Source organism: Diplodia seriata, assembly GCF_021436955.1.
Source record: "Diplodia seriata strain FDS-637 chromosome Unknown scaffold_5, whole genome shotgun sequence".
Classification (NCBI taxonomy): Eukaryota; Fungi; Ascomycota; class Dothideomycetes; order Botryosphaeriales; family Botryosphaeriaceae; genus Diplodia; species Diplodia seriata.
The window spans coordinates 1187607-1213209 of record NW_027117312.1 but is presented as its reverse complement, the minus strand read 5'-3'; the positions used below and the strand labels follow the sequence as shown (position 1 = coordinate 1213209).

Below are 25603 nucleotides of genomic sequence, written 5' to 3'. Positions count from 1 at the left end.
CCACGCGACGCCTGGCACCATCCTCGTCCTGCTCTCACACGACGTCGCTCGCGCTGTGCTCGTCATCCTGGAATCGTGGACTCATACATATGCTTTTGCGCCAGTGTTCTGGCTCACAGGAGCCCAATCGTGCCTCCGTACCGTTCCTGCCTGATTTCGCATCCGACTCCAATTCTCGCCAACTCGCCAACGAGTGGCGTTTGACACGGGGATCAAGCATTTTCCAGCATGAAGAGCGCTTTCTAGTGCCCTTAGCATCCAATGGCAATCGCGAGGGTATCGCCGGATGAGGCCGATCTATCGGCTGAGCAGCCGGTGCATGTCATCAGAATAAGTAATATTTGAACCGCATCGGCATGGCATCCGAACTGCCCAAGAGTCCAAGCAGGTTCTGTGAGTCACAACGGAAACACAAAAGAAAGGCGAATCCTCAGTCTGTACTGAAGATCGACTCGAACGAGTATTCAATAACACTGCTCTAATCTTATCCATTGGACTCCCATCCCTACAACAGAAGAGGATGGCATGCTGAAGACCATATCTGTGTTCCAACCAACAGTAACAAAGTAAGCTAAGCAAATGATCTACGGAACTATCATGGAGGGTAAATCGCAGGCCGAGAGCATGCTCTAGTTTCAACGTTCTTCATCTTTTTTGAGATATGATTAACTAGGCGATCCGGCAAAGGCTCGTCAAGCGGGGAAACTGGGTGCATTAGGCGCTAAGATGATCATGAGGGGTGAGTTATTCGGACCTGCCTTCGCCAACTCACTGCCCAGGAAAACGATCGTTGTATCGAAGGAATCAGCATTCGACGCCCACATACGGACCTGTAAATGCATGGCTCACCAAGGTGTTGGAAAAGGAAATCACGTGAGGGCGCATGCAGAGAAGAAGTTTCGATAGACAGGAACGCATATCTGGTACGCGGCTTCGAACAGGACCAGTTGGACGATTCCAACGGCCAACAACGGCGGGATGACGTAGCTTGACGGCAGCCGAGGAGCATGTGAGCAATCGCCGACAAGCTCTGGGCAACGTGCTCTTCCCCGCCCAAAATCGATCTCCGCTTCTCCAGCGCACCAATGACCCGCTTGACCCATCGGCTACGTTGGTCATGTCACTTCCCGCGACATCCATTGGCTTCGCGTTCGGGTTCTGCTTGCTTTGGACAAGCATCTCACGCAGGGGACAAAGAAGCGAATAACTCTTCACGGATTCCATGCGAGCAACCGCCAAGCATGCCTAATCTGCGTCTTCCCATTCGCTCGTCCCTGGCCGGGGAGCCGGTCTTTGCAGCCTCGACTCCGCTCACACCCTTGTTGGATGCGCGCCGTGTCTTTCTACCCAGCTACAAAAAGGTGGGAAGTCGCTGCGTCCCGTCATGCTTCAACTGCAGAAGAACACCATGAAGCTTCACACGTTCGTTGTTCTCGGCTCGATTGGCACCGCGGCTGCCCGGTATACCGCCAATTTAAACTACGGCTCTCCGTCGGCCCATCACCCGTTTCTCGGCATCTCCTTGTACAAGGTGGTTCGCCGGCATGACACGGCCATTCGGTCCATTGGTGCATCAGCCCTGAACTTCACGCATGGCGTCGCCTCTGGCGACCCGTATGCCGACTCTGTGATCCTATGGACTCGCGTCTCTCCCGAGTATGACAACGACAAGAGCAATGGTGATCCCAACGCTGTGGTACCGTTTGACAATGCAAAAGCGACTAACGCATCCACCAGCCACCGTGTCGGGAACCGTGCCACTATTCAATCACGACATGCAAGAATACGGTAGCTAGATCTCGTAGCATTGAGCTTCGGCAAGAGCGCTTACAAGTCATCCAGTGCGGATTTCCACGGCTCCCGTGTGCGTGGATTACAACGTGGCAACAGACCGGAACATGAAGAATGTCGTCACTTCGGGCCAGGCTTACACCTCTTCAGATATCGACTGGACCATTAAGGTGAGCACGAGCCTGGAATCGTTGAACTGCCAGCTCACGGATTCTAGGTCGAAGCCACAGGCTTAAAGCCTTTCACGCAGTACTTCTACCAGTTCGTAGTCTGCGACTCAGACAATGCCAGCCCGGTTGGCCGGACCAAGACTGCCCCAGCCCCCGACGATGATGTTTCGGAGCTCTCCGTGGCCGTCTATTCGTGCTCAAACTACCGTGAGTCTTTGCATCATTATTCATTGACTGAATGAAAGAACACTGACTTTATCTCAGCCTTCGGTTTCTTCAACGCCTTCGGAAACTCGGTGCGAAAGGACTCTGTAGACTATGTCCTGCATTTGGGCGATTTCATCTACGAGTATGCTGAAGGTGCCTACGGCTGGGGCTGGGCCATTGATAGGGTTTCTCAACCCAACAAGGAGATCCGCACGCTCTATGACTACCGCAAAAGGCATGCATCCTACCGTGCTGATCGCGACGCAACCTTGAGCTTTGCGAGCTATGCCTGGATTCCGGTCTGGGACGATCATGGTGAGTTTCGACTTCGAAATTGAGCTGTACAGTGCTAATCATTGCCCTCAGAGGTGGGAGACAACACCTGGCGCGATGGCATGGCCGATCATAACAACACCGAAGATTCCTTCATTCAAGACGGACTTGCTTATGGCGGTGCCGGCTTAACATTCGACCAAAGAAAGATGAACGCCGTGCGCGCGGTACGTGCCGCAACATAAACCCATCCACCGAACCTAGCTAATACATGGCAAAGTATTTTGAGTGGATGCCCATACGCCAGGTCGAAATGGATGACAACCTCCGCATTTGGCGGTCGTTTTCCCTCGGCAACCTCGTGGATATTATCATGCTCGACACTCGGCAGTACGACAGATCGGTCACGGATCTTTACTGGAACACCGAGTATATCCACGAGATCCAGAACGACGCAGGAAGGTCACTCATGGGGAGTCGCCAGGAGAATTGGTCGGTATTCCTCTAGAAGATGTCCCCTCTTTCACTAACATCTGCAGGTTCTACAATCAACTCACGAAATCCAAGAACCGTGGAGCTGCATGGCGTCTGATCGGATCTCAGATCGTCTTCTCGCGCCTGAACCAATCCACCACTGGGAGTGTTGATGATCCTGTACGTGTAGCTTTCTGATGAGTTGAAAAGCCACTAACGTTGCCCTCAATCTCCAGTATAACATGGATGCTTGGGATGGGTACCAGGCCAATCGCAACCGCACGTTCCAGCATCTCTACAACAACAATATCACTAATAATATTGTCATGGCCGGAGACAGCCACATGTCCTGGGCCTCAGACCTCGTGTGGTTGGATGAGCACGACTACGATCCAGAGACAGGGGCTGGCTCAGTTGGAGTTGAATTCTCCGGCTCTGCAGTTAGCAGCCCTTGTCCGCATGGCCAGAACATAACAATCGATGTAGCGAACAAGAACAGTGCAGCTCTCGTCGCCGGAAACCGCGAGCTCCTCTGGCAAGACATGTATTACCGCGGATACTACGAACTAACTATAAGGCAAGCAAATCCCTCCGCTCTATTGCACCCTTAGGCTGACAAAGGCTGCTATATAGTCCGGAGGCCGTCCGCGCCAAGTTTTATGGCATTCCCACGCTTGTCCAACGTACCCCGCTGGAAGTGAGCCTGGCCAACTTCACAGTCTTGCGGGATGCCAATGCTGTGCAGCGGCCTGTTGCCGGTGGGGTTGTTGAAAGCGGAGCAGTGAAGTTTGGAGAAGTTCTCCAGACCAATTTGACGTACGACACCGCGACCGGAGAGTACTCTGTACACAACTTGTCGACATTCGGCTACAACCAGATCATCGACTAGATAGATCTGCGGGGCAATGCCAGCTTTTAGACATCTTCTCTGTTGATAGGTCTTGAAGTGGGAAATTACGGAGGGAAAGGTCTCGGCAGCAAATCGAACATTCCGGGCACGGCTCGAACCGACACGTTCTCATCACATGGCTGTCTCCTGTCCCGGTAACAGCAACTGCATTCCCGCACGCATCCTGTAGTTATCTTTTCGCACGATGCCATGCTTGGCAAGTTTCCAGGGGTGCAGAAGCCGCGGCAACCTTCTTCCGGTCGGGCTGACTGATCCAGTTAGAAGCGGCTTTTAACCTTGCTCGCAGACTTTCGGCCCTTGCATGAGATCACCTGGATAGGAAACTGTAGGTAAGGTATGTGGGGGATCTACTTGCCCCATGCCGGTAGTGATCCAGTGCGTCCCGGGCGAGAGATAAGGGATGTTGTGCAGCTCCGTGCCATCAACTTGGTCCACCAAAGCCCCGTGAGATGGCGTGCACCACGACAGTGAAACAGCGTCCAGGAACTCGTCTTTGGCAAATAAGATGATTGGAGAGCAAATCGTACTCGAGAAGGCAATAGGCAACCCAAGCTTGACTGGCCTCTTGGCGACAAGCACACTGTCAGCGTCTTGGGAGACGACCTTATCTGCCGCAGTGCATCCCAGTGCCTTGACAAGTCCAACTGCGACGTTTGCATCTCCACGACAGAGCTCCTCGCCAGCAACTTATCTTCTTACCACCCATGGCTCGCATCGATCAGCATGCTGGAATGCCTATGCCGGCGCACCGCAACCCTGTGTCCAGAAAAGATATTCTGGTCGTATTGCGATATCAACAAACGATCATCGTGGTCATGTGGTCTCGCTCGCAAAGGAGGTGCTCAGATAAAGAAAGCAGAGGAGGCGTGCCGGAACCGGCATTCCGACCGGGAAAGGCTAAATGCGGGTTCTGGAGAATGGGCATAGCCACACCAGCTCCCTTCCCTCCCGTCTAGTAGCTGCGTGCTAACCGCTGAGGGCCAAGTGTACATGTCTGACGAAAACGTGGGAAGTAGAGCAAGAGGCACGCCGGTCCGGTGTGCTGGAAGCGTTGTCTGTGTTACTGAGAAATTGGGAAAGGAGGCTGATTGGTGCGAAAGAGCCGGGGGGAAGGGCTGGACCTTGAGGACGCAGGATGCATGAAGTTTCGGCCATCGGGTTCGCTGATCTGCTGCTGGAACTGCACCGGGACCTTCTTTTTGCCCTCTTCTCGGCGCGCCACTCCATTATATCCCCATTCGATGGAGTGATAATGCGGGGATAGGAAGCTCCAACGTCTGCGCTGCATCATGCTCTGGCTCCTGGTGGCCGAATCTACCTTCCCTGGACTATCCTGCCGTAACACACCCTTTCTGTGCGACTCGACGCTGTGTTCCGGGCTTGGATGACACGCGAAAAGGTAAGTAAGCACCAAAGCACCTCTCAGCTGGGTCCTCCCCCGCAGCAGACTAACGCAGCACCGCAAGCGGGTAGGGACGACGAGGCTCGCCTTAGCTCCAAACCTTTTTTCTCAACCACACCCGGCCAAACTGTTCAAGCCCCGTGCCCAGGACGCCACCTTCCTGCGGGCCAATGCTCGTCATCGAACAACATCCCGACCTGCATCAATCCGCCGGCTTTGAGAGAACGCGGCCGCCGTAGATTTGTCCTCGTGATGACGCTAGCCTGTATGACTGCGGCGTCTCGTACCGCTTGCAGGCCGTTAGATATGTCCATTACGCTTGAGGCTTGCGGAGGCGCCACCAGCTCGCAGAAAAAGCAGGGGGGTTCTTCCCGTTAATGTGAGCTCTCGACTTCGGCCAGCAAAGGCATCAAACCAAGAGTAGGCTAGGCGGAATAAGACTTGGTGTGACAGCCTTGTCTCGTCATGCTCTACTTGGTCTTGACGAGCTTGGCCCATGCTTCGTCTCACTCAGCCGTTCCACAAAAGCAGCCGTGGCAAATTATGAGATGGGACGGCGTTGCACCAGTCATCTCCCTCCAGGTGTGGCAAGCGCTTTGGTTTATCTTAATGGCCGTTATCTGCCACGGAACCGCAGCGGCGAGGCTGCATATCACAACCCTTTCCCACCAACCAACCTTTATCCGCCATCCCAAGAGCGGGCCCCTCGTTTTGCCCAGCGCGTGATGGTGGTGAGTGACCACGGCGTTTCCCAATCCGTCAACGGTTCCATTCCTCCGATTTGCGGGACCGGAGCTCAGCTCAGCTCACTCATGGCGCTGCTCCCTGCTATATATTGTCTGTGCCGCCCATATACTGATGGTCTATTGGAAGCTGTAGGATCCAGTGAGCTGCACAGTCGGTCTTGCTGAAACTCAGCACGAACATCATGGACTTCAAAGAGGAGTGAGACATCCACGAGATATACTGAAGCGTATGTTGAGGCATGCTGACCATTCATCTAGTAAGCGTGACAGTGCCGCAGGTATCCACCATGAGCATGCTGTGACCGCCGAACATACGCGAAAGCAAAGCGTTGCCGAGCTTACTGTAAACACGTCGGGAGAGTGAGTGGCCATCGTTTACATATCAACTGTTCAACTGCTGACCGCACCTCCGTTACAGAGTCAAGAACCCTCTCGCCGGCATCCCTATCCCACAGCTTCTGAGTGAAGTTGACGCATGGGCCGAGGAGAACGATTTAAACGACATCCTCCCCCTACTCCGCAAAGGTGCCCTGGTCGCTCGCGACCCCAATGGCTTTGAGGAAATTGATGAGTTGGATGAGGCGGACAAGGATGCTATTCGACATGAACGCACACACAGGTGGAGCCACCCCTGGTCTCTTTACTTCACCATTATCCTGAACTCAGTTGCCGCTGCGATTCAAGGTCGGTACCTCCCACATACCTCTTTTGCATTCGAGATTCGCTGAACTGTTGATATAGGTTGGGATCAGACCGGTTCCAATGGCGCAAATCTTGCATTCCCAGACGAATTCGGCATCTCGACCAGGCCAGAAGTCTGCGGACCCCAAGGCACGTGTGAGCGGAACGAATGGATTGTGGGCGTTGTCAATTCAATGCCATACATAGCCATCTGGCTTTTGTACGTCTGTCCACCAACATTGACTAGCCCCGCCTAACAGCGAGACAGTGCGGCATGGATCTCCGACCCCTTGAACGACTGGATTGGCCGTCGCGGAACCATCTTCCTCGGCGCCATTTTCTCGCTCATAGCTCCCTTTGGCATGGCTGTTACCCAGAACTGGGGCCAGCTCATGGCCTGCCGTATTCTGCTCGGTATCGGTATGGGGTTGAAGGAAGTCACCGTTCCCGTGTTTTCCGCGGAGACTGCACCGGCTACAGTCCGCGGCGGCCTGGTGATGAGCTGGCAGCTGTGGACCGCGTTCGGAATCTTCTTGGGAACGTGTGCCAACCTTGCGTAAGCCCCCCCGAGGCCAACACCTCAACGTTTGGTGCTGACCACTGCAGCGTCTACCGCGTTGGACAGATTGCCTGGCGCCTGCAACTCGCCAGCGCCTTTATCCCAGCCGTCCCGCTCGTCCTCGGCATCTGGTTTTGTCCCGAGTCGCCCCGTAAGTGTCCACGAACACCCGCCCCGATTCATCCGCTCACAGCGCGCCCAGGCTGGTACCTGAAGGTGAAAAAGTACAGGCAGGCGTACAGGTCGCTCCTCCGGCTCCGCAGGACCCCGCTGCAGGCGGCGCGCGACCTGTACTACATCAACGCGCAGATCGAGTTCGAGGAGGAGCTCGTCCGCGCGTCCGGCCTCAGCGCCGCCAACAACATCGCCACCCGCTTCCTCGAGCTCTTCACCATCCCGCGCATCCGCCGCGCCACGCAGGCCTCCGGCATCGTCATGATCGGCCAGCAAATGTGCGGCATCAACATCGTCGCCTTTTACTCCAGCAGCATTTTCGAGCAGGCCGGCGCGGGGGCGTTCGGTGCGCTCATGGCGACCTTCGGCTTCGGGCTGGTCAACTTTTTGTTCGCGCTGCCCGCCGTGACGACGATCGACACGTTCGGCCGGCGCGGGCTGCTGCTGTTCACGTTCCCGCAGATGTTCTGGACGCTGCTGGCGGCGGGGTTCTGCTTCTACATCCCCAAGGAGAGCAGCGCGCATCTCGGGCTGATTGCGTTCTTCGTCTACCTTTTCGGGGCCTTCTACTCTCCTGGAGAGGGCCCGGTGCCGTTTACCGTGAGTACTGGCCGAATGTGAATCCTGCATCATCACTGACGGTTTCTTAGTATTCGGCCGAAGTCTTCCCCCTGAGCCATCGCGAGCTCGGCATGTCCTGGGCCGTCGCCACCAACAACTTCTGGGCCAGCGTCTTGAGCATCACGTTCCCGCGGCTTCTCGGCGCCCTCAAGCCGCAGGGCGCCTTTGGCTTCTATGCCGCCCTCAACATCGTAGCCTTAGTCCTAAGTATGTTTCCTCCCCCCTCTCCTCCTGATTCTGAAAAAAACCAAAAAAAAAAAAAAAAAAAAAACTACGGGACTCGCAGCTAATCGTCTCTCCACTCAGTCTTCCTCTTCCTCCCCGAAACCAAGCAGCGCACCCTCGAGGAGCTCGACTACGTCTTCGCCGTGCCGACGCGCACCCACGCCCGCTACCAGCTCTTCGAGGTGCTGCCGTGGTGGACGAAGCGCTACCTGCTCGGCCGCAAGGGCCTGCCCGCGCCCGAACTGTACCATTTCGAGAGCGATGAGTATGATGATCGGGCCGGGGCTGCCACGGCAACGGGGCGGCAGCGTGCGGGCAGCGGCGGCAGCAGCGACGATGTCGAGGCTCGCCGCTATGTGGCGCCGAAGATGGGTTGATTTTGCTATATGTATGAGCGTGTTGAGGGAGAGGTAAAGAGGTTGGTGGGGAGAGTTTGTCGTAGTCTGATTGCACAGCGTGGGAGGAATACCACCATCGAGGGCGGGTTTGATCAGGGTTGCCGGTCTGTCGCACTGTCGCTATTGTCATGAATTCATTCTTAGGTAATAAATATCTACCGGTTCCCTAGTACTTTGACCAAGACGTGCTCGCTCTAGATCATTCCACTGGGCTGACAACTACACTGTCTAAAGCGTGTGGTCCGAAGAGGAAACCCCTGGCGAATTCTCATACATGGCCTCCCTAATAAACGGACTCCTCTTCCTGATGACCTCACCCTTCCACAGCAGCAGCACGGGCGCAAAACTCAACGCGACAGCGACAAACGCCAGCAAGCAACTCGCCCAACGCAGACCGAGGTGCGTGTACAGCGCCTGCTCGGCGAGCGGCAGGAAAGCCCCCGTGAGGTTCTCGCCGAAGGCGACACCGGCCAAAGCGCTGGCGGCGTAGCGTGAATAGGCATCCTCGACGTAGTTGCTGGCGGCCGTGACGACGGTGAAGATGCCGGCGCCGACGAGGACGAGGCCGGCGGTGGGGGCGAGCCAGTGGATCGAAGGCAGGGCGGTCCAGGCATAGAGGAAGAGGCCGCCGGAGAGGCCGAGGAAGGAGGCGGGGACGGCGAGGTAGAGGCGAGCTTCCGGGAGGAAAGTCTCTTCTCCGTCTTCGGTTCCTCCTCTTTCCTTCTCGCTTTCGCTTCTGTTTCCCGTCTCGCTGTCCGAGGACGGCCAGTTCGTCTTTCTGGCCGACGAAGTCGTGCGATACCATGCGTCCTGCACGGGCGCGCCCACAACCAACCCGAGCGTGACGCCAACAAGCAGACCCGCCTGGACGACGCCGGCGCGCCAGCTCTCCCAGCCGTACAGCTCGCCGTAGACGCGCGGGATGCTCTGGGTGAAAAGCAGCGCATTGCCGAAACAAAAGGCGGACCACAGCGTGCTGCAAGCGACCAGCGGCTCCGTCGTCAGCATGCGCAGCGGGCGGCCAACGGCATCTTTAAGAAGCTCCGAAAGCGAGAGATGACTTTCTTCGTCTTCGGCATGGACGTCTTGACGGCCGGTGGAGTGCCGTATAGCGGCGGCGCGCCGCGAGAGGATGACGCCGCCGCGGGTTTCGGGGAGGAGGATGAAGGAGGCGGGAACTAGGGCTGCGTAGACAGCGAGCTGCCACCAGCAGATATAGCGCCAGCTGAGACCTCCGCGGCCAACTTCTTGTCCTTCTTCAACGTCCGCCCCCCAAACCGTCCCACCCCCTACCACTGGCCCAGCCATCAACCCACCCACCAGCGCCCAAATATACAGCGCCACGGGCAAGCTGCGCGCGCGGGGTCCGGCCCACACGTCGCCTACGATGCCACCGGTGACGTTCTGCAGCACGCCCGCAGCGCCGCCGCTCAGCACGCGGATGGCGACGAGCAGTGGATACGCTCCGCTTGGTGCGAGAGCTTGCGGGATGGTGGAGAGCGCGAGTACGAGTACGCAGAGTATATAGGGCGTGCGCACGCCGTAGCGCGTTTCCATGAGGGGGAGGAGCAGTAACGGGACGACACCGGCGGACAGTGTCCATGCAAAGATGGGATAGTAGGTTGGCGGAACGTCGCGGCTGGAGTCCGGTGCCAGGTGGAAGGTCGAGGTTAGGAGTGGAGCGGTAGGCGCGAGGGCGGTGCCGGACAGACCGGAGAGAAATGTTCTGTTTGGGGAGAAGGAGGTGTGAGGTTTTGTGGTGGTAGGGAGAGGGAATTTTTCAGACGGAGAGGAGAGCATAGGAGAATCACTCAGAGATGACGAAGGACAATAAAGAGGATGTCTACGCTGTAGAGAGCACGAGACAGGGAAAACGTACATGGAGCATGCGAGAATGGTAACCCGCCATTTTCTCGACAAAGGCCAGTTGAAGGGGTTCTCAGGGTCGGCCGGGCCGTCCCACGTAACGATATTCTTCTCAGAGTGAGACATTGGTGGACTGGGGAGGACGGGCGGCTGGCCGTTCTCGGGGTCGGTCCGGGAATGTAAGGGTACCTCTTCGCGGTCGCACGGATGGGGTAGCTGCAGCGGCTTTCCGCCTTGATTTCCCTGCTCTTGACGTGCCGTCGTCTCTTCTTTCCCGTCTTCTTGCGGGGCGAGTATTGCTGGACCTGTCATTTCTGTTGCTGCAGACCCTACATTGAGGCCCGGCGGTGCTTAAGTGCCAATTCCCCGTTGTCTGACCGCTATTCGAGGACCCATATGAGGGCGGGTCGCCACCTGTGTTAGCACAGCAGTACCCTGGGGAGGGTCGGAGAGTTCACGAAACAGACGCTGAGGCCTGAGAGCGCGGGACAGTGGTCATGGAGCGGCCTTCGGCCGGCATGGCGAAGAGGAGGGGAGCACCGCCATGGCGTGCCCTCGACAACCCGTTGACATCATCGGCTCTGGGCCGCTCTTAACGCGGCCGAAGCGATTTTGCGGCGATTGCGTAAAAGAAAATGCGTCGGCCTCCAGGCCGGTTCGAACGTGTCGGCGGGAGATCCGCGCCAAGGGACGTTGATGAGGTGATGGGTTGACAAACTGACCGGGGGCCATGTGAAAGCTGATTCACGAATGCCGCCGCGCTTTGCCGCTTGTGGAAAAACGTCTTGGCTCAATTAGTCATTGGAAACTTAGCCCGCTTTCTTTCTTGTGATGCCTCTCTTCAAGGGAGATGTTAAATTTTGTTAAACTGCAAAAGAAAATTGGGATGTGCCCACCGGCTCTTTTGATAGGCTTCCTGGTGTATATAATATCCTGAACCGCAAATTGTCCGTCATTTCCGTGAAGTTGATTCATCGACCACGCAAGTCGTCTTCTCTAGACCTTTTTCCTATCCCAAAAAGCCTTTTGTTGAAAACGCCCCGCCAACGCTCCGTTTCACATGCAAAAAGAAGCAACAAAAGTAGTCATACCTTTCTTCTCTCCAAACAGAGAAGGATAGAGACTTAGGCTCATGAATTTGTTGAAAACACGAGATCCTTAAACGGAAGCGCCCGTGCTGACTTTGGTCGATTTAGCTCAAGTAGACTTGGTGTAAGTCTGCTTGGGGAAGGGGTACGAGGGGCCGAGCTCCTGGATGCTGAGCTTGGCGAGCCACTGGCCCATGTCGATGCTGGTCTCGAGGTCCTTGCCCTGAACGACACCAGCAACGAAACCACCGGCGAAAGCGTCGCCGGCACCGTTGGTATCGTTGATCTGGTCCTTGTTGATGGCGTGGACGGGGAACTCCTTGAGCTCGGCCTCGCCGCCCTCCTTGCCGATCGCGACGACCGTGGGCTCGGTACCCTGGGTGATGATGACGGTGCGAGGGCGGGACTTGTTGGCCTTGGGAAGGGCAGCCATGAGCTTCGCGATGGCGGGGATGTCCTTGGTGTCGTGACCGTTGTTCTCGGCCCAGGCCAGGGCCTCGGTCTCGTTGCCGATAACGTAGTCCCAGTAGGGAGCGGTCTGGGCAAGCTGGTCCTTGAAGAACTGCGGGATGAAAGGAGCAGAGAGGGAGAGCATGAAGATCTACAGATTCAGGTTACGTCAGCATAACACACCCAACAAATGCTGTAGGCAACCGTACCTTGTTCTTCGCAGCAGCCTCCTCGGCCAGGGCCAGGATGGCGGGGACGGAGACAGTCAGGTGGTAACCACCAACGTAGTAGACCTTGGCGGCCTCAACAAGGCTCCAGATCTCAGGCGACTTCAAGTGCTCGATCTTGTAGTGGTTGGCAGCAGCCAGATCGGTGCACATGCTGCGGTTGTGGCCGGTGATGACGACGCCGCAGCGGCCGGTGGGCTGCTGCTCATCGTAACGGTACTCGACGCGGAGGCCGACCTGCTTGACGGTATCCTTCAGGGTCTCGGCGTACTTGTCCTTGCCGACGCAGCCAATGTAGACGGCGGAGTTGGGAGGGAGAATGTACTGCGAACGAGCATTGCGCGTTAGTGGAAAACGCTCCGAAGCCAAGTCAAAGAGCTTGCGTACCTGAGCACCTCTCGCCGTGTTCTGGGCGGCACCGCCAGCGATGAGCTTGGCATCGTAGTTTTGAAGCAGGTCGTCGTACAGACCCATGTGCTTCTCCTCGGCGAGGATGGCGTCGTTGGCCTTCAGGCCGTACTTCTCGAGGAGCTTCTCATCGCTGCGCAAAGGTCATCGTCAGCCATTGTGCCTGCGAGTACGTCGGGCATTGCTTACCCGACAGCCTGGATGTCGAGGAGAGGGTTCTCCAAGCAGAGGAGCTCGTAGTTGCCGGTGGAAGCCATTGTGTAGAAACGGGGTGTGTGGATGGAATGCGGAGAGAGGTGGATGGTGGGGTGCTTCGAAGAAAACGGAGGGGCTGCTGCCCGAGCCCCAAAAAAGCGCCGACGCCCCGCTCCGAGCCATTGCGGTGCTCGGAGCACTGGCGTCGTCCTCGACATCAGGGCGCGCGGCACAAGGACGCTTGTCATGTTGAATCACAAACACGGAGACTTTGCGGTCGAAAGGCGTACATCTTCACTATTACGTGCGTTTAAATGTTCAAGCAACCTGACCGTCCCGTGATGTCATGAGACGCTTCCTGCGGGGGTTCATGTGCACTGGGGCTTGACCAATGCTCTACGCCACGAATATCCCGAGCAGCTCTTACACGTCCGTTGTACCTGCATTGCCGTATGCCACCTTCCTTGGCATGGCTCTGCCGAAACACCCCGAGTAAAATGCGATGCCACATCTACTTCCTACAGGTCCCGCTTTATTAAATGTCACGGGCTACCGACGAGTGTTGCCTCATCATCTCAGTCGAAGATTGGTACTACTCAGATCAATTTGTCAAGTAAAAGCCAAGGCCCAAAGACCAAAAGGCACTAAAGAGTGATTTGCAATACGCGTGCAAAAGGCAAAGACTTCGTCCGCAGTCAATTTGGCTCTCTTCGCCCATTCCCAAGAAACATACAGCGGCACGTCCGAGTCCTACCGCCCTACAGGCGATAGAGCAGGGCGTGCTGACAGGTGCGCCGCGCGAGGCTGGCAACGTCTTCGTGGATAGCATCGACCGCTGCGCGCGCTGCTCCGATGCTAATCCCAAGTCGCGGGCCGTGATGGCTAACCACGTGGCACTTTACCAACCACCCACTTCAGAACTCGGTTAAACAGAGGCGAGCGGTTCATTTCTGATGTGGCGTCAAAACAAGATGTGGCTTCCGAATGACTCCAGCTACGTCTGTAGCGAAGGCCCATGTCTCCATCAGCCGCCATGTCCATTCGGTGGAGTGTGCGTGAATGATCCGCGGCTATGGCTCAGATCCGTTCCCCATACGCCACTGCCGGAACCCCAGGGGTCGTTGCCAAAGGGCAAAGGGCTCGCATTCTGGTCGTGAGGGAATGGACTCAAGTTCAGCTCGTGGGGCGCTGCTTGGACCTGGCACACGTAACCGCTACTGGATGCGGGAATATAGTTGCTTTGGAACTGGAAGTTGTTCGATAGAGGACTGTCGTAAGGCGCAGCGAATGGATCGGCCATTGAACCAGAGCGGCCCTGTTGCACCGGCCCCTGACCCCAAGAAAAAGTATTCATGGAGTTGTTGAGGGACGCGTGGCGGGAATGACTGATGCTGCGGCGGCCCAAAGCTGCGCTGGTTACATTCAAACCCGGAGGAACGGCAGGGGCTGTTTGCACAGGCTGCGCGTAAGTTTTGCTCCAGATATCAGACGTGTTCGGAAGAGACGGAATTGAAGGCAGATTTCGCACGACAGGGGACGCAGTAGAGTTACGGTGGTGCACCTCGGGAGTGCAGGAAGCTTGGCTGTAGTTCCGGACCATGTTGACAAATTCCCCGACAGTCACAGGAGTGATGCCGTAAGAGTGATCGTCGATCAGAGCCGTATCCTCGAACGTCTGCTCCGGTGGCGTCGGAGGTATGTTCTCATCCTCTTCATGGAGAGGGTCCAATCCATCCTCGGGGCCGAGAAGCTCATCCACCATGCGGTTCATTGCAGCATCTTTGGAAATGGCAACAGAAGCTGTCTCTGACGGGGCAACACCATGGGACATCTGGTCATCTGCGACCGGGCCATTGGGCTCTCCACGAGGAATTTCGAGTGGTATTTCTGCGGGAGCGACGGGCTCGGCCTTCTCTGGACTGGAGATGAGTTGAGACGGGATGCCGGCTTCTTGGTAAATAAAGCGCGTTCCCACGAGTGCCAAAGGTGCGGCCTGGTTACAAATTAACATTTTCACGACTTTGTTGCAAGACTTTTACCAACCTGGTCCTGCGTCAACTGAAGTCCATCGACCAGAAAATCGCGGATGCGCATAAGCATCTCGACATTGGGGTGGTTCCGTTCCAACCCTTCGTCGGACCACTTCGGCTTCAGCTTCTCGCCAAGATACCACATTTTCTTCGTTCTTTCGGTTACCAATGGTTGGAAGCCAATCGTATCAACATCCTCCTCCAGCATGTACTGCTCCATGGGAAGGCGGCTAGGTTCGAAGGCAGATACGAGCAAAGTCAATGTCTCAGCATAGGCTCTCCACATCTCCTGAACCTCCACCTTAGAGACGGATCCTTCAAAACCTTCGATGTCGGCCGAGAGGATATGCCAAGTGTTCATGAACCAGGCGCTGTACAGACGAAGTCCGGGCAGGATACGACGTGCGACTGCGGTAACTTTGTCGGACAATTGCTGGGATTGATCATCCTGATCTCCGTTGACATCTTCTCCAGTCAACAATTCGAGCTCCGGTTGAAGAGTCTGAAGCAGGGCAAAGAAAGTCTTAACGTTCAGACGGAGGAAGAAAAAGTAGGAGCGCAGATTGTGTGGTTCCGTGTGGCCATCTGTAGTGTGGTGGTCAGTAGAAGCTCAAGATCCTTGTAAAGTGCAACTTTACTTTGAAGTTGCTCCGACGCAAAATACTCGGCCGCAACATTAACCAAAACGAATTTCTGCAAGAGTCCGTCCAGAGACCTCTCCTTCAGCTCGACCGCCAGTTGGCTCAGGACTTCGCTCTCCAGTTCATCGTGGCCAGCGAATTCTTGTCCTTTGTAACACTTGCTGTGCAACCGCACGAACCAAGAAATCAGGGCGCGGTTGGCACCAGTTCCTTCGCGTTTGGCCTGTCTGCCGATAAGCTCCCCCTTATCCCAAGCCTGAATGACCTTCTTGAACTCCAGTTCCAAATTGTTTTTTGCAGCAGGGTGTGGTTCCTTCGTAGCAAGGGAGCGATAAAGGTGGTACGTTGCGCGGAAATGACTGCCATCGGCAAGCGCAATGACTGCTTGCTGGTTGTGCGAGATGCCAGATTCGGGGTATATCGAGGTTGCAAGACCGTAGTATCCAACAGCATAGCTCCAGTTACGGTCCTTTTCTTGTCGCTGAAGCTCGCGGTAGCGGGAAAGGTCGCCCAGCTGGATTATGGTCTGGTAAAGCGACATTTTGACCTGGTGCTTAATTTCTGCGGAGACATTCCGGACGGGACTTTCGCGGGAGACTGGATACGATTAGTGTCATGCGACATGATCACTCAGCAATCAACGCACTGTCGCTCTTCCATGTTCTTGCAATGTCGCGGAGTTCGGGGATTCCTCCAAAGGTGCGGTCCAAGCGGAGAATGTATTGACGGTAGAAACGCTGGCTGGCTTTGATAAACTCAAGGTATTGCTTCGTGACGAGACGTGTTTCAACGGCCTTGTTCTTGCCTTCCTTGTTCAGCTGTTCGCGTTAGCAGCGTCCGACGGCTCTTCGGCCAAGACAGGTTCGGCGCGCATACCGAGCTCAGCTGCTTCCGAAAGTTGACATTGACCTTGCTATGGGCAGCCCACAGCAGGGCCTCGATCTTCTGCTCGGAGGCGTATTTGAAATCGGCAAATATAGTGTTTTCACACGCGACGCGGAAGCTGGGGTCCGGTTAGCGGCGCAGGGAAATGGAAGGCGGACGGCGCACTCGGTGAGAAGCGAGGTTATCTCGGCATGACGGGTGTTGCGCTGGGCGAGCTTGGCGTTCAAATCCTGCTCAGTCTTACGAGCGAGCCTGTGACCAGTGTTCAGCGACATGGCTTTTGGCGTGGCAGTGGTATAGGGCGGCGCACGTCGCGGCCTGCTCGGCGGATGGGGCCATGCCTCGGGCGGTGGGGGTAGCTCATATATAGGACCTTGCGGTCGGCCACCTTTGGTCAAAAGTCGAGGGAACGGAACTGCGGGCGTGCGTGGCAGCCGTCACAATCCATGCCGCTGTCTCCCTGGAGCACGCAACAACAGGCAGCGGCGGGGCGTAGAGAGGCGAAGCGCGAGCGCAGGCGCAGGCGCGGCACAGGTGGCGGTCGGCGGGGGCGGGTGAGACAGCGGGGAAGAGGAGGGTGTCGGAGCTGCGCTGGGGGAGAGCAGCAGCAGCAGCTTTGACAGCGAGAGGAGCCGCGGCGCGGGCGTTGGGTCACGGACGTGGGTGAGCAGCGGAAGATGAATGAATGACTGGAGGAAGCGAACCAGAGCCGCGCCAAATGCCGGCGCCCAGCACTGGAACCACATCATCGCTCCGCAACCAGTCGCTGCCATAAATAATACACCACCCACGAGCCTCTGCTGCCGGCCCGGCGCTTGCTGCGAGCATCCTGCCCCCCTTCTTGCTTCTTCCCGCCGCTGCCCAACCCGTCTGCTGCCTGTCTGCCGCGCCGCGTCTGCTCTCTGCATTTCCATCCGAAACACCATTAATCTAACCCAACGGTCGCACCGCGCCGCGCTATTGACAGGGTCCCGCGGCACCGTCCAGTCCTTGTTACTCTCTGACCCGCCCCAACCGCAGCCATGGTCAAGCGTTCACGCGCCGGCTCTACCTCGCCTGAGCCAGACGCAGACGTACCGCACGCAGACTCGACCGCCTCTGAGCCCGTCGTCAAGTATGTCCAGGTCGACTCTGCCGACACCTCCGCCTCGGCGCCGTCCGTCATGAAGTGCCAGCTGCCGGGCCACAGACCGCTCGAGTTCGCGACGTATGAAGAGTACGATGTCCATTATCACAAGACTCACGTGAACCGCTGCTCAGAGTGCAAGAAGAACTTCCCCTCGGAGTTGATATTGGGTCTGCACTTCGCTGAGATCCATGATCCTATTAATGAGGCTCGTAAGGCAAGGGGCGAGAAGATCGTAAGTCGTAATTTCCAGGAACCACCTAGCGCGTGCTAACCTTCTCGCAAGTACGCTTGCTTTGCCGAAGGCTGTGACAAGAAATGCTCCACGCCGGCCAAACGCAGGATGCACATGGTTGCAAAGCACTGTTTCCCAGAGGTTGGTTTGAGGCGCCCCCTTCCTTACAGCGTTTATTTGACTGATAGCATGTTAGGATTATGACTTCGCCATAATCAAGGACGGCATCGACGGTCGCAGCTCCATGCTTCGTAGCAGCAGGAAAGACATCTACACCCGCAATCCGAAGAAGACGGCGGCTGAAAAGGCAAGAGCGAAGGCAGAAAAGACCAAGGCTGATGAGAAGAAATCCGCGAAGACTCACATCATCTTCGACAAAGATGGCAGCACCCCTCAAAGCTCTAAACAGGAGCCAGAGCAGAAGCAAGACCCATCGGATGCAATGGACGTCGTAAACTCGACCGGCGATGTGCCATCTACCCCAAACACTACCCAGGACGTAGAGATGGTGTCCCATGAGAGCGAGCACCCGAGCGGTCTGTTGGCTTCCGCACACGCTACCAAGCTTCCCCCTTCAAACTCGGTCAGAGATGTCCAGCAGAAAGGAAAGAAGAAGGACGTCAAGAACAAGGATGAGCAGGGCGGAAACGCTCCAGGTACAGACAGTGCTCGTGACGGTACCGTGTCTTCATCCCAAACTGCTGATGACGTTTCTGATCCTATGGAAGGCCTCACCAAGTCCATGTCCTCTCTCAAGTTTGTTCCGCCCAGTATTCGCTTTGGTCGAGGCGGCGGTAGAGGAAAGGGCAGGGGAGGCTTTGCCAAAGGCTAAGTACTACGTCAAGCCATGTTACACGGAAGCTCAACAGTTCATTACAGATTGTCTCACAAGCCCAACTCGAGTAATTTCTCTGCATGCTCCGACCTTGGTCGTACAGCATACTGGAACACACCCTGAAACCCATGGTATGTAGCACGAAAAAGATTTAGACGCCACGCTACTTGGTAGGGCTACGACAGTGACAAACACGGCCATAGAGGCGCAGAACAGAAAGCGCTCCGTGGATCATTGTCTCATTCGTTTTGCACTATCCTGAGAGGAAGAGGTAGTCTGGAAGGTCACATGTCTCCTAAGCTGAGTCAATTACTTTCTCATTGGTTCCTCCCCTCTTAGAAAAATATCTCTAGAAAATGCATTAGAACCTTTCATCAATCTTTTTCCAACCCACGCTATGCACTATGACGTTCCCAAACGAACTCCATGGCTTTCCAACCAGCCCGCAGAAATGCAAAAGTAAGATGTGTTTTTATGCTTCGCCCACCGTCGTTCCCTACAATAATTATTTTCTTAGTTCATCCCACGCATGTATGGTTGTCCATATCACCGCGCGCCCTCGACCCTCCGCGACCTCAGCCGCCCGCGGCGAACTGACTCTTCTCCCTCAGTGCCTTGCCGTATTTCCACAGTATCACCGGCGCAGGCAGGCCAATGACGACGCCGACAAGGCCGAGCAGGGTGTTTCCCCAGCCATTGCCGAGAGCCTGGTACATGTACGGGGCGAAGAGGGGGAAGCCGAAGCCGGCCAGGGAGCGCAGGACGGTGGCGGCGCTGATGGCGCTGGCGGCGAAGCGCGTGTACGAGTCGACCAGGTACGTCTGGATGCACTGGAAGCCGACGATGACGCCGGCGGCGAAGATGACGGCGCCGATGTTGGGCATGATCCAGTGCACGCGCGCCTGCGCGGACCAGCCGTACCAGAACAGCCCGACGGGCACGAGCAGCGCGCCCGGCACCATCAGCGGCACGCGGAACTCGGGCAGGCCGACGCCGCCGTTGCGGTGCTTGAGGCGCACGTACATCTTGTCGTTGAGGCGCGCGGCGACCTGGATGCCGAGGAAGAAGCCGACGGCGAGCGAGATGTAGTTGAGGCCGCCGATGCCGACGGTCTCATGGTAGACGCCGGTCCACAGCGAGGGGAAGGTGGAGAGGACGAGGTACATGAGGCCGTACAGGAAGGCCATGTACACGGCCAGGAACTGGATGATGGGCTGCGTGAAGAGGAGGCGGAAGGGCCGGATCAGCGCGATGCCGAGCACCTTGGAAATGGTCTTGTCCGAGTCGAACTCGGAGCGCAACGCCGCGTTGCCCGTCTCCTTGCGCAGTCGCGCCGCCTTCCACTTCAGCAGCACGGGCGCGTACGTCTCTTGCAGGTAAAAGAATCCGACGATTTGGATCAGAGCGTCGGCGATGGACGTTGCCCAGAAGGCCCATCTCCAGGTCGTGTTCTCGGCGATGAAGCCGCCAGCGATGGGGCCGGCTGCAGGTCCGATGAGGGGCGCCAGACTGTATATGCTGATGGCCTTTCCACGCTGTTCGGGCAAGAACATGTCGGAGAGCGTGCCACCGCCAATGGCGAGGGGAGCGGAGCCTCCCAGGCCGGACAGGAATCGGAAGGCCATCATCTGGCCCTTGGTCTTCGCGAAACCGCATCCAATGTTCCACGCCAAGTAGAAAGCGTTTGCACACTGCAGGACCAGCACTCGTCCGTAAACTTCTGAGAGGGGGCCGAGAATCAAGGGGCCGATGGCGTAGGCGAGAACGAAGAGAGACAGTATGAGAGCTTCTTCGATTTCCTTGTTGACGCCGAGGTCCTTTGAGATGGCGGTAAGGGCGGGAGCGACCATGGAGGAGGAAACGGGCGAGATGAATGTGAAAGAGGAGACGACCAGGCAAGCAGCCCATTTGCGACGGAGAGACCAGTTCTTCGGGTTGGCGGGATCGTCAGGCCCATCCCAGCTGACGGTATTGGGATCTTTTGGAGGGGCGTCGTTCTTTGCCTGTTCCTTGGCAAGCTCGGCCTTCTCGACGTCCCTCACGTCGGGAATACCGTCTCGCACTTCTGGGATCTCGATACTTCGGTCGTCATCTTGGTCGTTGTCCTTCTTCTCGGTCTCTGATTCGTCGACGGTGCGGTGGGAGGCTGTGCCGGGGCGGATGTCCTGGTCCGACTCGCCGGCAGCATGCTCGTGGTGGTAGATGCTGTGATCGTCGAGGTGTTGACCCGAGTAGACGCGTTCTAGGTTTTCGGGACCGGATGGGCGGCTCCTAGTCCGGGAGAGCGACAAGCGACGGGGGTCCTCGCTGGCCATGGTTGCTTGGCACAAATAGCGTAGGGCTGAAAGCTTAGCAGATCTCAGTCACTCTGAGAAAGTTTGAGCAGAGACAGGGGCAGCATGGCGTCAGAAAGAGTGACTGCCAGCGTATATATCAGGTTGGGTTATGCAAGTTGGAGCCTCGGCAGGGCGAAGAGCCGACGGGCTGCATATTTTTTCCCGCAGCAAAGCGGCAAGTGCAGCTCGAGGACCACCACAGCCACGAACAGGAACGGCGAACGGAAACTCCGGTGTGCACCAAGGCCGCCCTCTGGCCCGCAACACAAAAACCACCGTCCACGGCCGACACCGTTTTTGCGCAACCACGTGGGTTGTTTGCGGCTGAAACAGTCTCAGCAGCCGCTCACGGTTTCGGCACGTCGAATGCACACAGGACCTCCCGTTGGCTGCGTGCCCCGCAGGAAACAAAACAAAAGAAAGGGCCAATTGAGAGCAGAGGTACATGACGTACAGCAACAACTAGCCGTTTCCGGTCTAGCCCCGTCATGGAGATAAGCTATTTCCAGCGCCGAGACACCGCGTCTTTGAGGCAACCCCGCTCAGGAGTGGCTTTGTGTATCTCCGTCCGGTTGTGCACTTGGCTGTGCGATCATGCGGTGTGAGACGTGTCGACCGCTGACTACGGTGAGAGTAGGCCGCCAGGCCGTTGCACAACTGACAGATATCGGTGCCTGATTCCTTTAATCCACCTGAGTCATCCGCCCCCACGCGATCGAACGGCATAGCCAGCTTGTGACTCGACGGAAGCCCTGACTGTCCGGTGAAGCTTTATTCTGATCATTACAGCCACTATCATATCCCCTCGCACACCAAAGTCATCATCGCTATTTATTTACTCTTTCGTGTTGGCCAGTTCATAGCGCGCTCTCCCACCGTCTCATCTACCAAATGAAACAAGCTGTCCATCCAGGATGATCAAAGAAGAGCCAAGCGTAGACCTATTACTTCCACAGACACCTCAGCGTGTCGCCCTTGCCAATGATCAAGAACAACTTCTGCCCCTCTTTCGGCACCGCCGCCTTCCTCTCAAGTTCCTTCGCAAGCCTCGCGAACCTCTCGACATGATTCTCGAACTTCAGCACGAGCAGCTGCTTCTGCTTCGGTGACTGCTTCTCACTGCTCAACAAGGTCCTGAACGCGCTTAGCCTATGACGAAACCGCACGACGAGCCGCCTGCGGGTGAAGCGTAGTGCATACCTGCTGTTCGTCTCGCGTTGCTGCGGCGATGGCGACTCTCTCTTCACCTCGGTCATCTTGTTCCACTTCTTCTTCTCCACGCGCCCGCTCTGCACGGCGCCGCCTGTCCTCTTTCTCGTCTTGACCGGCATCGCGTTGCTGACGTGCAGCTGGCTGATCCGGCGCAGCTGTTCCTTGACGCTGCGGTAGCAGGCCGTCTTGCGGTACCGCAGTTCGTCCTCGCTGAGGCGGGCGGCGGACGTCGGCGCGGCGCTGTTGTTGTCGTCGTAGATGCCGACGGCGGGTTGGCGCAGAGTGCAGATGTTGCAGTGCGGCTCGAAGCAGGGTGTCGCGAGCGCGATTGTGTCTCTGCCGTAGCTGAACCGGTAGATGGGTTTGCCGCAGTTGGTGCGTCGGTTTGACAGCGGGTGCGTCGTCGGCGGAGGCGGCGAGATGGGGGTGAGGGCGGAGCGGTGGAGTGTCGTGGTCATGGCGCGCTGCGTTTCGCGTCGGGTTGTTTACGGGAGGGTGACGTGACGGGGTGGATGTGGTGGTGATAATGAGCGTGATGGTGATGGTATCGTCGCCGGCGAACGATGAGAGTGAAGCTGCCAGAGCTTTCCAAGGTAAGGCGCAGAAAGGCACAGAAGTGAAGCACGGAAACTGAAGGATGTAGAGTTTGCGGAAGTGAGGTGCGTATGTACGGCGGTTTCTATCAAGCATTGGGGCTGGGACCACAAAGCATTTGTCTCTACCATGATTGCTTGTCGCGAACGCGCTTTATCTTCTATTGTTGGAAGCTCGCCTTGAGGACAAAGAGAGTTAAACATAGAACCAGACACAATCAGCAGCGACATGGTTGTCTCAAAGAGAAACTGGTGGACGCAAAGTGGTTGTTACGCAAAAGGTGTATGGCTGGTGGCCAAACAGCCCGTGGGTGAAGCATGTCCGGCGACGACGAGGTGGGTCTCGAGCTGCCTACCAGTATCGCAGGCGGGCGAAACAGGCGGGCGTAATGGGTGGTTGTTGGGGGTGGGTATATATGCGTTGCAGGTGACTGCTTTTCTTGCCCACGGGCATAAGACAGATTCACTCGCCCTCGTGGCGCAGTGGTAAGTTTACAAATTTGAACCCGAAAGAACCGGCTAACCTTGATCGATGATAGCAAATGTGCACACCTAAAGAGAAAAAAAAACCCTCGGCGACAGTGTCTGGGGTTTTCTATAGCCAAATCCCTCGCTCCCTCATAGAATAAGGGCAAACGAAGCATGTGAGGGTCCTTTCGGGGATAACTATAGTTTTTGCCATTTTCTTTTTTGGTTCTTTGAATGGCTGAAAGATGGCTTGATGCTGCTCCGGGTGGGATTCGAACAGGGTGCGAGGGCAGGCTCTGGTGTAGGTCCAATGTTTTGGCGGGGAGACGGGCCTGCCCGCCTTCCGCTCCTGACACTTGCACGAAACGGACACAGCACGCAAAAGGCAGGCATATCTTTTACAAGGAAACGAAAGACTTGATTCCAAACGATGTTTATTTACCCTACGTGAACACCACGCGCTAAAATGAATATGCAAACAACACTTAGCCGTCCAGCGGCAGGCGGGCGGCCCTTTCCTCACTCCATCCACCATCCACCATCCACCTTCCTCCTCCACACCTCTCACGGACAACACCTTCCATGCCCGTCCCTCTCCTCCGCAGCCTCGCACGCCCGTCCTCCCAGCTCCTCCTCCACCCTCCCCCTCTCCTCCGCCATCTCCATAGCCAAAATCCTCTCATGCGCCTCCGCCACGACCTCGCGCTCGCCGTCCAATAAACCCTCCTTGTTCCGCTCCAGCAACCCGCCGAACGCGCCCATCCTCCTCTCCTTCTCCGCGCACACCGCCGCGTCGACGCAAACCGCGCACGTGAAGGGCGCGTCGACGACGAACGGCAGCAGCGGCGCGCGCGGCGTGGCGGGCGTCAGAACGGACGACGGCGAGGGAGATGGCGGGGGCTGGTTCGTGGCGACGAAGACGTGCGCGCAGTTGGAGCCGCAGGGCGTGAGGAAGGGCGTGCGGACGACGTGGGCGCAGGGCGCGAGCCGGTGGTGCGTAGAGAGCGGCGCGGCGCAGATCTGGGGCGGCCACGGCACGGCGGACGGCGGGCAGGTCCAGGGCGAGCTCGGGGCTGCGCTGTCGTCGTCGTCGTCGTCGTCGTCACAGTCGTTGTTTACGGTGGTCGCTGGGGTGACGGAATGGGTGGTTGTGGCGGACGAAGGGCAGGCGGTTGATGAAAGCGATTCGAAGCCGCTGCGGGTGGTTTCGGTGAGGAGGTGGAGTGTTGGCCGCGGGGCGAGGATGTGGGTGATTGCCGGTACCAGCGAGCGCAGGCCGGTGGAGGGCTCGTTGAAGAGGTCTTGGTTGCGGCGGAGGACGGAGAAGGTGTGGTGGGTAGTGTTCTTTCTTTCCCTCGTAGAGACGAGTCGGGCGATTAACGATACCATGATTCTGCGTTTTTGTGGGGGAACGGTTGCTTTGGAAACAAGGGCACTTATTGCCCGTAAGAGTGATATGCTGAAAAGATGCGCGTGCTCGCTGGTGAGGTGGTTTTATAAGAGCTGAGTGGATGGAGGCGCCTTGTTTGCATTGTTCATCTGCAATCCATCGCGCTTTCCTTTCAGCACCTTTGACACCTGCCTGCTTGTTCAAATGCCATTGTTGCGAAGCTGCAAGTCCCAAGCCCCGCAGGGGGAACAAGGTACCAGAGTTTGCCATCTGGCAAGGGTCTGTTTTGATGCTATTTTTGGCGTAGTATGTCATCGTGAACGTTTTCCCAACGAACTCGATACCGCGGCTCCGCGTACATTCTAGTATTCCGGATTCGTGCACTCGATGACTGCAAGACAACGGTTAGACGTACATGTATCTTCTGCGTTGTGCGAAGCACCGTCCATTTGATCGTTTCGAGATGCATCCTCACCAACTACGCCAGCTGTCATCTTCCTGTCCAGCACTACTCGATGTACCTCACGATTTCCCCTCTATTCAACGCTCGTAGCTTCTAACGCAGGGGGCAGGGATCTGGTTTGGGAGAGATGGCGGGGTGTGTGGATTGTGTCAGGCCCTGTGTGTCGTGCGAACACCACGACGAGGAGGGCGGCCGTCGACACCATCTGGACTGCGACCACGTCGTCGAGACTGTATACCGGGAGGCATGCGGCAGAAACTGCCTAAAGGCGTTTTTCCAGCAGGGCTCTTTCGAGACAGACGAATCACTTCCACCACTGCCATGTACGACATGTGCGGAAGCTTCCATCGACTGGCACACGATTGACTTCAAGAAAATCCTCCAGGAACCAGTTTCTCCAAGAGGTTGTGACGACAAACTTTCACTCAGCACAATAACGGGACTCAAGGCCAACCTGGTTCTTCGACGGGCAGCATTCGAAGCGAGCCTGAACGAGGGGCGCATTTGCGAGATGGTCGTCCATC

The 25603-nt window shown here is 56.8% G+C and overlaps 8 protein-coding genes across 8 annotated transcripts; 3 read left to right on the top strand and 5 right to left on the bottom strand.

Annotated features, from left to right (window-relative positions):
- Nucleotides 1–1408: 1408 nt before the first annotated feature.
- Nucleotides 1409–3804, top strand: SLS55_005365 (uncharacterized protein; the record flags this gene model as incomplete). The annotated part of the gene is made up of 10 exons (XM_066776815.1): nucleotides 1409–1744; nucleotides 1793–1841; nucleotides 1891–1961; nucleotides 2009–2168; nucleotides 2226–2483; nucleotides 2535–2668; nucleotides 2722–2933; nucleotides 2981–3095; nucleotides 3152–3459; nucleotides 3549–3804. The coding sequence occupies 10 exons, from the start codon at nucleotides 1409–1411 to the stop codon at nucleotides 3802–3804; spliced, it is 1899 nt and encodes a 632-aa protein (XP_066632657.1).
- A 2351-nt stretch (nucleotides 3805–6155) lies between these two features.
- Nucleotides 6156–8610, top strand: SLS55_005364 (uncharacterized protein; the record flags this gene model as incomplete). Its single annotated transcript, XM_066776814.1, has 8 exons — nucleotides 6156–6172; nucleotides 6232–6333; nucleotides 6392–6657; nucleotides 6715–6810; nucleotides 6919–7210; nucleotides 7261–7987; nucleotides 8038–8215; nucleotides 8315–8610. 8 exons carry the CDS (start codon nucleotides 6156–6158, stop codon nucleotides 8608–8610), a joined length of 1974 nt encoding a protein of 657 aa, XP_066632656.1.
- A 249-nt stretch (nucleotides 8611–8859) lies between these two features.
- Nucleotides 8860–9662, bottom strand: SLS55_005363 (uncharacterized protein; the record flags this gene model as incomplete). The annotated part of the gene is made up of 2 exons (XM_066776813.1): nucleotides 8860–9607; nucleotides 9658–9662. 2 exons carry the CDS (start codon nucleotides 9660–9662, stop codon nucleotides 8860–8862), a joined length of 753 nt encoding a protein of 250 aa, XP_066632655.1.
- Nucleotides 9663–11694: 2032 nt separating this feature from the next.
- ADO1 (adenosine kinase) lies at nucleotides 11695–12927 on the bottom strand (the record flags this gene model as incomplete). Its single annotated transcript, XM_066776812.1, has 3 exons — nucleotides 11695–12186; nucleotides 12245–12803; nucleotides 12860–12927. The coding sequence occupies 3 exons, from the start codon at nucleotides 12925–12927 to the stop codon at nucleotides 11695–11697; spliced, it is 1119 nt and encodes a 372-aa protein (XP_066632654.1).
- A 962-nt stretch (nucleotides 12928–13889) lies between these two features.
- On the bottom strand, nucleotides 13890–16696 carry SLS55_005361 (uncharacterized protein; the record flags this gene model as incomplete). Its single annotated transcript, XM_066776811.1, has 6 exons — nucleotides 13890–14858; nucleotides 14909–15480; nucleotides 15534–16133; nucleotides 16183–16354; nucleotides 16413–16539; nucleotides 16587–16696. The coding sequence occupies 6 exons, from the start codon at nucleotides 16694–16696 to the stop codon at nucleotides 13890–13892; spliced, it is 2550 nt and encodes an 849-aa protein (XP_066632653.1).
- A 747-nt stretch (nucleotides 16697–17443) lies between these two features.
- Nucleotides 17444–18614, top strand: SLS55_005360 (uncharacterized protein; the record flags this gene model as incomplete). The annotated part of the gene is made up of 2 exons (XM_066776810.1): nucleotides 17444–17782; nucleotides 17979–18614. The coding sequence occupies 2 exons, from the start codon at nucleotides 17444–17446 to the stop codon at nucleotides 18612–18614; spliced, it is 975 nt and encodes a 324-aa protein (XP_066632652.1).
- A 578-nt stretch (nucleotides 18615–19192) lies between these two features.
- SLS55_005359 (uncharacterized protein) lies at nucleotides 19193–20932 on the bottom strand (the record flags this gene model as incomplete). The annotated part of the gene is made up of 1 exon (XM_066776809.1): nucleotides 19193–20932. The coding sequence occupies one exon, from the start codon at nucleotides 20930–20932 to the stop codon at nucleotides 19193–19195; it is 1740 nt and encodes a 579-aa protein (XP_066632651.1).
- Nucleotides 20933–21897: 965 nt separating this feature from the next.
- SLS55_005358 (uncharacterized protein) lies at nucleotides 21898–22623 on the bottom strand (the record flags this gene model as incomplete). Its single annotated transcript, XM_066776808.1, has 1 exon — nucleotides 21898–22623. One exon carries the CDS (start codon nucleotides 22621–22623, stop codon nucleotides 21898–21900), a length of 726 nt encoding a protein of 241 aa, XP_066632650.1.
- Between the last annotated feature and the right edge of the window lie 2980 nt (nucleotides 22624–25603).